A 9,994-nucleotide genomic window follows, 5' to 3' on the forward strand; every position below is an offset into this window, starting at 1 on the left:
ATGGCGGCCCCGCCGAGGAGCTACAACCCCTTCGCCGAGGCCGAGGAGGAGGAGGCGGGCGGCGCCGAGCGGCAGCGCTACCTGCAGCGGGAGGTGCTGCGGCGCTCGGCCGCCACGGCCGACAGCACCGCCCGCTCCCTCGCCCTGCTCTACGAGTCGGAGCGCGTCGGCGTGGCCGCCTCCGAGGTGCGTGCGGGCGGCCCCGCCGCGGGGGCGTCCGGGGCCCGTGGCTTCACTTCGGGTTCTCGCTTCGCTCTTCCTCGGGCCTTTGCTTCGCTTTCCTGTGGGTGAAGCCGGCRGCACCGGGGGCGGCTCAGCCTTTCCGAGGCGGCGTAACTGCTTACCTGCGCCCGTGGGGGCGGCGTGGGGAAGGGGGCGGAGGTTGGTTTTCCCAGAAAAAAATTCCAGTGGGGCCTGATTTATCTGTCCGGTCTCGGGACTATAGCTGTGTTTCCCACAGCTTTTAAACAATTACTTCTTGTTTTTATCTGGTAAAAAGTTCTTTTAAGGCTTAGCTGTTCTCTTGACTAAATAAAAAGTCTGCTCAAAAAGCTGTTTACGACGTGCCAGCTTTTATCCCTGTGAATCATTTCCGCCGTTCCTACGGCGTGGTTTCGGGATGGGGTTTGTGCTCAGAGGTGTCATTAGCAGAGGCCGTGTGCGTTGTGTCACCCCCTCTTGAGGCGTTCGCCCCGGCGTTAGCACCAGGGTTACAGGCCGCCCTGAGGCCTGCCGCAGGCCGCCGCGGGCGTTGTGGTGTTTGTGCTGCTTCTGCGAGCTTGCCGGGTTGTGATCTTTTTAAGAGAAGCTCAAATAAGGAGTCAGGGATGTAGACTTAATATAGGATTAATGATAGGATTTGGACTGGATGAGGTAGGTCGCTTGAGTGAGAAAGTAAGTATATTCAACTAGAATTTCTGAAACTTTGGAGAGAATATGAAATCTAAGGCCTTTCTTCCTCTTCAGTGTTAGCCACAGGCAGCTTTACTGCTGGAAATAAACTTTGGATTACTTTGGAATAGTGTTTGCGCAACTGCATTAGTAAACAACATAGCTGTATGCATCAGGGTTTCTAAATCCTGCACTGTAAGTATTAGTACTGCAAAAGTGTGTATTTCCTTTAGCTACTCTTTTTCCAAGTTATCTAGAACACAACAATAATGTGAAAATAGTAACCTTTATCAACGAAAGTGTCATCCACAACTACAAATAGTTGTATTTGGTCATTTCCATTCCATAAACAATATGCCATAAAATGTATTTTTCACTACATTGCCCATCTGGTACAATGCTTGTCCCAGCTGGAACCAGTAGAAATTTCAACCTGAGAGAGAGACAGAATGGAAACTTTCTAGGTCCCACTTGTACTAGGTGACAGGAAACTCGGCTTTGCTTAGTTATGGGAATTTTATAGCTGGTATAGCATATCATTATGGTTGACTAGCAATTCTTGATTGAAACACCCTGGAGGAAAAGGAATAAGTGAAAAGGCTGGATGCCTTTAAAAATCGTGTGGGGAGATGAAGGAGCTCTGTTGTTTGTGGGGTTTTTTTTAGAGTATCTGTTAAAAATGTTTGATGTTGCAGTTTATCCTTCCTAACTTCCCCTTTTTTGTCGATATTTTTAGGAGCTTGTACGTCAAGGGGAGGCACTGAAGCGCACGGAACAAATGGTAGATAAAATGGACCAGGACTTGAAGACTAGTCAAAGACACATAAATAACATCAAGAGTGTTTTTGGGGGCCTGGTAAACTACTTCAAACCCAAACCTCCAGAGAGTAAGCCTGAGCAGAATGGAACCCTTGAGTATAATGCTAACAGTAGGTAAGTAAAATAAACATTTTATTTTGATATAATAGTACTATGTTGGGACCAAGCAGGAGACCTGCCCGCTATTAGAAATATTTTGTGAGGTTCTGGATCTAGATCAGTTTTTTGAAGTACTGCTTGAAGCAGGGTATAGCCCAGGCACCTGCTCCTCCCTTATTATGCTATCAAGGACCCTCACTTTTTACTCTGTACATACACATTCTGTGTTCCTCCATAGTTCTCAAGTACCAGCCTTCTGTGTTTTTTTCTGTTTTTTAGGGTTTTTTTCTCCTCAAAGTCTTCTAAAAATTTCCCTAGTTCCACTCATGTATCTTCCAGCTAAACTCTTCACCTAATCCATCTACCTTTTTAACCTTTTTTGGATACTTATCTCCAGTGGCATGTCTGAAACATCACCAGCAAATGAGAACTTAAAATGTAAAAGAAATTCTGTTGAATCTTTTTCCTTTCCTATAAGTATTTTTACTTTTCTTTATTGTTGTATTAATGAGAAAAACCTCAATTTTGTAGGAAATTCCATCACAGGTAATTCTTAAGAGCCTTTTGAATTATTGTGTCTACTCTAGTCTTATCAGGAAATCAAGATTTGTAGCATCAACATGGTTCCCATTAAACATTGCATGTATTTCTCTACCATTTACTGAAAGCTGTAAATAAAAATACGTGCTGTGAAGGTGAGTGTCTTACAGTACTTACCTCTCTTCAGCTAAGAATTTTATATAAAAATGCTGAATGGATTGATTTCCTGCCCTTCTCCCTTTCTTCTTCCAGTCTCCTGCTAGCAGAAAGAAATAGTTTGTCTCCAAGACTGAGGAAGCAGTTTTGTCTTGATACTAAAGTTTTCTTATTTTCAGCACTAGAGGGTCCTATTCTGCTTTCACTGAAGACAAATRCTAATAGTCATTGTAAAGGAACATGTTGAATTAAGTCTAACAAACTCACTCTTCACATGTTTTTGTTTAACAGTTTCAAAATCAAACTTTCRGTCCATAAGAATATTTTCTTTCTCTCTGCATTACCAGATTAAAAGAAGCAATGATGTCTAGTAAAGAGCAAGAGTCAAAATACCAGGAAAGTCATCCAAATTTAAGGAGGCTAGACAATTCAGGTTTGTTAATTTTATTTTATACTGAATGTCTGTCATCCAAGCAGGGGACACTTGCACAGTAGTAAAGGCACAGACTCATCAGCCTGCCTAACTCTTGACTTGCATTGCTGCCTAACTCCTACTGGAGATTGGCACGTGACCTTTCATGACCATCAGTTCTAGGGAATTGCTTGCCCCTAAAACTCTTTGTGCCRAAGACACGAAAGTATTACTTATATGTGGATTTTTTTCTAGCCCTTCCTGCAAGGGCTTGTATCCAGTAAAGACTGTGAAAGAATACAGTGCATGTATTTGCACAGAGGAGACTATGGCCAGCAATCCATTTAATGTACAGGTAGCCTTATTCTGTGTTTGCCAAACTGTTAACATGTAGTTGTCCTCCTTAACTATGGTTTGCCATAATTTTCAGATGTTTTTCTMCTTGTTATTGCAAACATAGGCTAACCTACTATGCTGAAGTCRGTATTTTATTCTCACAAGGAAGCGCACAAGGTTGTTTTTGTTCCCCTTCTTCACAACSAGTTCTGTGAATGACTTTTGTGTATGGAATAAGTTACTTTTTTAAATGGGTTTCAGTTATTTATTTGGTAAGAGTGAGAAAACAGTGGCATATCTTTAGAGTTGTGTATCTCTAAGWAAAGAAATACCTTTTTGGTGTTAATTAGCATCTAGAAATACAACGCTAGGTAAGTAGTTTGGATAAATCTGATTAGAAAGCAAGCTAATCTGAATAGCTAATTTTCAACTTTTATATGATGTGCAGGAAGTACGCTTTTGGTGTTTTAAACTGAAACTGCAAGAGGATGACCCAGCATTGCTCTGTGAAATTGGCAATGTGTGTGTTTACAGAACAGCTAGAAGCTTCTCAGCTGACTGAAAATCGTTTCTTGAATCTTTTTGGTCTCTTCTTAGATACATTAGTCTCCACTCATTAATATTAAAAGACTGCCCAGCAGAGGGCAGAAACAACTCTCAGGTGGCTTGACCTAGGAGGACACTTAAATACTGGTTGAAATTACTACCTGTTTTGTTGTTGGTGGGGGTGGTGGTTCCTGTTTGTTTGTTTTTCTTTCCTTGACTTCCTAGCAGAACTACAGAAGGCAGTTGGGAAGAGAATAATTACAGCTTTGATATGCAGCCAGTTGCCTGTGTTAATAACTGTGCATCTTGAAGGGTACTCTGTAGACAGTGATGTTATACTGCTTTTGATAGTCTTCTAGCAGTTTATGTAATTAAGTGGCATCTGTAGTTAGACTAATTTTTAATATTTTTCTGAAACTTGACTCTTCATTAAAATATTTTTATTATATAACATCCTGTGTTTTGTATTGTTAGCAGACAATGATTTCAGCAGAGCAGATTCAGTTTCTTCAGTACAACGTGATGCTTATCCAAAGAATCAACATCTGCGAGCTTATCACCAGAAAATTGATAACAACTTAGGTGAGAGAGAAAATCGAGGCTCTTTGACATAATCCTATTTTCACAGTTTTAGGTTCTTAAGACAGAGAAAAGTTAAATAATATATTCTCAGCAAACATTTTTTTGTTTAGTTAATTTCTGAACTTTTATAATGAAAAATTATTTGCTTGTAATCTGCATTTCAGAACAATCTGTGTGGCAGAATCCAGTGTTTGATTGAAACATTGTCTGAATGGTTGAATACTGTGGGACATCTGTGGGTAAACTACCTGCAAAGATAAATGGCAAATCTGAGTTAGAAATGCATTTCACATGAAATCAGCTAGAAATGACCTGGCTGAGATGCCTGGAATAATATAAATTTATTATGGAAACTGATACGTAATTGGCATCGATACTTTAATTCTTCTGTTATATTCTTGTGCTTTAAAAATTTTTAGTTTGTGAACTGTTACTGAACAAAGAGACCAGAAGGAGGGGGGGATGAAAATCATTAGCCTTCTTTAGCCATGTATTGACCGTAATAAACACGCTTACTGAATGTGAATATGCTAGCAAATCTCTGTCATCTGACTGAGGAAATACTGCTGATGTATCCCACAAGATTTGCGTTCAGGATCTGAAAATATTTCTTTGAATCATCCTGTAAGCTGACTGGAATATCACTAGGCCAAGCAGGCTCATTCTCCTGTTCTGAAAATCTTGCTAGGCAGATATTAGTAATGTTAAGAAGGAGATACTGCCTTAGATTAGCATCCAGGTAAGAACAATGAGAATGCTTAGTTCCTTGTTACATAGAGCTTACCCCTTACTTTGGAAGATATATTCGGTTTACCTGACTGACAGTTAAAATTTAGTTATTAAATTGTATGTCAGTTTGGATACAAAATATTTACAGTTGTGCACAGCTTTTGAAATAAATACATGTTTTGCAGAAAATAGAAGAATCAAAAGGCATTCAATATTTCATTTGTGGATTATATGCATTTCTTGTGTTACTTCCAAAAAAACATACAGCTGGCTTTTTCTTGCTTTGTTCTGTGGTATATATACAAAATGCCTCTTTGCTTACATGCGTCACTGTTTATCTGACCTAGAAAGATGAGATTGGAAAGAAATCAGAAAGAACTAGATCAAAGAGAAATAGTCAAGCGTAAGTGTTAGTGGAAGCACATTTATTCTATTTCCAGGCCACACAAAACTTACTAGTTCGAGAAACGTTTATACTAGTCAATCGTGCAATAAATTTGTTTCCCTGTAGCTTTAATTATAAAATTTGGAATTTGGAGATGGGATATTTTCATCTACCTGAGACAGGTAACTGCTTAAATCTTTAATTATATCTCTGCAGTAAAGATCATCTCAAAAATAATTGAGGTAGTGAGCATATTGTGTATACTGARCTGAAAAAAGTTGTGCCCTACTTTAAAACATGTTTAAGAAAATTAAAAGAACTGCATTACGTAGTACCTTATAAAGAATCCAGTTTGACTTTAAGCATTTATACTTTATTGGTAGTGGAAAGGAGACGGAAGTAATTGCTTTCTTTTAGTAATTCACTAGCAGTCATAAAATATTGGTGCTTCCACTGTTGCAGGAAAATACTCAAATTTGAGCACTTGTCACTAATGTTTTTTGACTGAAGCTTTTGGAGAAGAGTTAATCTTGACAGCGTCCACTTAAGCAGTACACTTTCTACAGCTTTGACTCCTTGTGTTTTCTTTGTTTATTGACAGATGAGATGTCTTCTGGGTTGAGTCGTCTGAAAAACCTAGCTCTTGGTCTGCAGACAGAAATAGAGGAGCAGGATGATATGCTTGATCGGCTAACTAAAAAAGTAGAGACACTGGATGTCAACATTGCAAGCACTGATAAAAGAGTCCGACAACTTTAAAGGGTTCATAGAAATTTTTACTTCAGCATCAGTTCTTCTTGGCTCTCCTATCTCATCAGATCTCTCTCAAAAAAAATCTTGGTCAACATCTACCTTTTTTTTTCCTGGTATGTCATTGATTTTGTTGTCATTAAAATTGCATAATCTTATATGCATCATAATATCTTAAGTTTTTTTCCTAATGTACATGGAAAAAGTGCATGTTGAGTAAAATCTTCAAGCACTTGGTAAATGCTTTTGTGCTGGATACCCTGTTCAATGACATTACTGTGTGTCATGTGCATGGAGGAATTTGCAATCCACAATGCTTCAGTGTCCTTGGCCAGAGAGCTGTGATGAGAAAAGTAACTACATTTTGCTTCTGTTTTGGGGAGGGTGTGGAGGGGAACAGAATGTGCTTCTTGGTTCAGAACAAATGTTGCTAATTCTGTTTTACCTACAGCTATTCTAAATTCTGGAAAAATGCTAATTTCCAGCTGTAAAAATAATTCTTAGTGACTGTCCTCTGGCATTTCTGGGGATTAAGGAACAAACTGTTCTATGGAAGTTGTAAAATATCAAGGGTGTCAGGCAGTAATGATAATATCCTGTACTTGTTCCTTTTCCTAGGATGACTTTTCCCAAGCAATGGGTCCATAAACTGTGGTGTTTATGATCGAGTCACRGAATTTTCTCCTTTACCGTCTTTTCTGTAAAGATCGGTACCAGAAGTGTTCATGACCATGACCCAAAAAGTTTAGGTAGCAAAATTAGGACTCAAACATATGTGTTCTAAAAGTTTCTTTCATATATATTGTCAGCCTCTGCTTCTTCATTTTCTGCCCTTTCTCMACCTACTTAGTTAGGTGACTTTTTGAAGAATAACTTCCATTTTAGAAATGGAGAGTTGGACTGATTCTATATGAAGAGATCATAGAAGATAGTTCCTTAATATTTATTTCAAACAAAGGTGATTAGGGAGTGAGCAGATAGTCTTTTGTTTAATGTCAGTGTTTTTAGGAGACTCAACTGTGATTCACGTAGTTCARCGTTGATTTTAGCAGGTACAAAAAGTTTCTGCAGCTGATGAAAAAGTTCAAAAATGTTTTTGAGTCTTCCTGATACAAGTTGAGCCTTCCAATTTGTTTTATTCTTTCGTATGTACCCCTGTGTCACAGTAGGGACCTGTGYCAGTATTAGAACACTCACTCTCACAAATGACAATGAGTGGCTAAGAAGTGATAGTCACTTTGAGCTTGTGGCACTTTGCCACATGTCTTATAAATGACAGAGAGATCTTGGGCCTTTGGATTATCAAGGTTGTATGCTTTAGGAACATGGCATTCAGGTTCCTTTCTCCTTTCCTTTTTTAAGGAATTCGTTACTTTGAGGTAACTTGCTACAAAGTGTACTAGACTGTTAAAACAAACCTAAGAAATCCTGAGCCTTCTTGTTTTACTAGGTTTCATGAAAGTTAACTTGTAGAAAAATAATTCACAGAAAATAGCTACACTTGGGCATGGTGTTATGGAAAAATAATTATTCCTGGCATTACTAGCAAAGTAGAGTTACAAAATAGGTTTAAGGTGAGCCTGTGTTTTGCCTTACTGATATCATTGATTCAGTCCTTTTTTTTCTTTTTTTAAAAAAAAAAAAGGCTGTGATTTGCAGCAACTTAGGAACTACTGAGCATCTTTCATAGCTCTTCATTTTTCAATGTGTTATGTATATTCACTTGGAAGCTTGAAAAAAGCCTTTTAATATCCATATATCATCTACTCTGATGGGTATATACCGTGATTAATTCTCTCTTACTCTGCCAGGATATTCACAATTTGATTTAATACCTCAAGAAGGCTGATTTGTTTCTTTAGTAGATAGAATGGATCATTAGTTTTCAAACTATAATTACCCTAGTGAAGTAAGATCAAAATTCAGATTGTACCTGTTTTGATTTCTTATTTGATTCTCCTCTTTTTAATTTAAAAGGTGAAAAGACTTTTTTTTTTTTTTTTTTTTTTTTTAAACCCTAGTGCTCATTAACGGACATGTTTGTATTTCAAGAAAAGGACTTGTGGACTCTGTCCATGACAGAGAATATTTAAAAAATTCCCCAGTAATTAATGACACTCCTTTTAGTTTGAAATCTATCTTCATCTTAATACAACTATTTTACRTCTTGACTCTTTCCAAAAAATAAGACTTCGGTGGCTGGGATGTAGGTTGACATTTTCTCCAGTAAGCTGTGGTTAACAGATGAGAAAAGTAGTTGAAGGATCTAGTTCCATTACATGTAATAAAAAGAAACGTACAGCTTGACTCCAAGCAAAAATTAGAGTTGATTTAGGAGTGAAATATGTCACCTTTTTGAGGTAAACCTCTTCCTTTTTTTCCAGTCTAAATTATTTCACAAAACTGACTTCTTGATCAATGGTTTAGTTATATCAACCTTGCTAGAAGTTTCCTGTATCCTGGTTAGATATCTTTGATGCTTTTAAAAAGTAGACAAGGAAAGAGAATAAATAATCTTTTTCTGCTTTGAGTGTCTCRTGATTCATGCAGACTAGAAAACCAGGAATCCAACCATTTAGAAGTTGCACAAAAACTCTAACTTCTCTTCTAACAATCCCATTCACYGTTTCAGTAACATACACCTTTATTTTTTCACTACTTGCGCTTTTCTGCTCTTTTATTACTTTCATTTAATGGCCTTGTTTTAAAAAAGTACTTCTCACATTGGCTTTCTTTTGTAGGAATAAAGATTTTTGCATGGGTATAAACGATTATCTGCTGCAAAATGAATTCCTTTTCCATTCTCGGCTTTAATAAAAATGCTTTATACTTTCTGCTGCTAAAGAACTTAAGTCTAACTGACATGAAGACACAATACTGTTTTGTAATAGTGATGAAATTTTTTTGCTGGCTAAAATAACTTTGCATCTTGCAGAAAGGGGAATTTRAAAGAAAAAAAAAGAAAAAGATACTTGCCTTTCCAGGAAATCTTATCTTGCATGTTAGTGAGGACTTATTTTTGCAACTTTCCTTTTAGTTCCTGAGATAAAGTATRGTTTTTATTTATTGTTGAATACCACTGAAAAATTTATCTTATGTTAGGGACAGGACTTCCAGAAGAAACTGAATTTTCACTGTAGTGCTAACTTGATAAGTTAAACCAACTGTTCTGCCTGAATAGTCATGTTAGTATAGGAATCAGCGAAATAGCTCTGATTAAAGTTATTCTGAGCTTGAGTAAAAGTTCAATATTAAGAATAAGGTAGCAACAAATTCTATTACCTTCTTTGTAGAATGAGATTTTCTTTTAAAGGTACACTAATAAATTTGGAAGAGGTATAAAATACAGGAAAGGAACATACTCTTCCCAATATAGGTAATAAGATACACTCCTGAAAGAAAGAAAGGAGAGAGAAGAGGGGAGCAGTAGCAGGCTACTAGTTTCCTAGATGTAGTTTATTATAAATTTATTGAGCATTGAATTAAATACAGTAACAAATTATGTTGTGCAGCTGAATTTTAATCTATATTACAAAGACTTGTTTCTACGGTGAACTTTATTTTGGCCTACTGAAATCATTGGGACACTATATAGTATAATATGAAAGCATAGTACGGGTGCCGTTGAAAATTTTAGGAGAAACTGCTGCCTTTACTCAGGTTATATACAAAATGCTGTCTTTGTGAATCTGGCCTTTCCCTGGGAAAAAAGGGTTTTTAACCCTTTTTTTTTTTTTTTTTTTTTTTTT

The 9,994-nt window shown here is 37.3% G+C and overlaps 1 protein-coding gene across 2 annotated transcripts; it reads left to right on the plus strand.

The window, feature by feature from the left end:
• On the plus strand, positions 1-9,988 carry SNAP29 (synaptosome associated protein 29). Of its 2 annotated transcripts, none has more exons than XM_085302747.1 (5): positions 1-186; positions 1,628-1,824; positions 2,853-2,938; positions 4,274-4,381; positions 6,097-9,988. In XM_085302747.1, the coding sequence occupies exons 1-5, from the start codon at positions 1-3 to the stop codon at positions 6,252-6,254; spliced, it is 735 nt and encodes a 244-aa protein (XP_085158873.1). In that variant the 3' UTR covers positions 6,255-9,988. The 2 variants fall into 2 exon arrangements, with proteins under 2 accessions (XP_085158873.1, XP_085158875.1); XM_085302749.1 differs by having other exon boundaries at positions 4,277-4,381.
• The last annotated feature ends 6 nt before the right edge of the window (positions 9,989-9,994 follow it).

The sequence above is a fragment of the Rhea americana genome, unplaced genomic scaffold (genome assembly GCF_003343005.1).
Source record: "Rhea americana isolate MKP2758 unplaced genomic scaffold, rheAme1 scaffold_191, whole genome shotgun sequence".
Classification (NCBI taxonomy): domain Eukaryota; kingdom Metazoa; phylum Chordata; class Aves; order Rheiformes; family Rheidae; genus Rhea; species Rhea americana.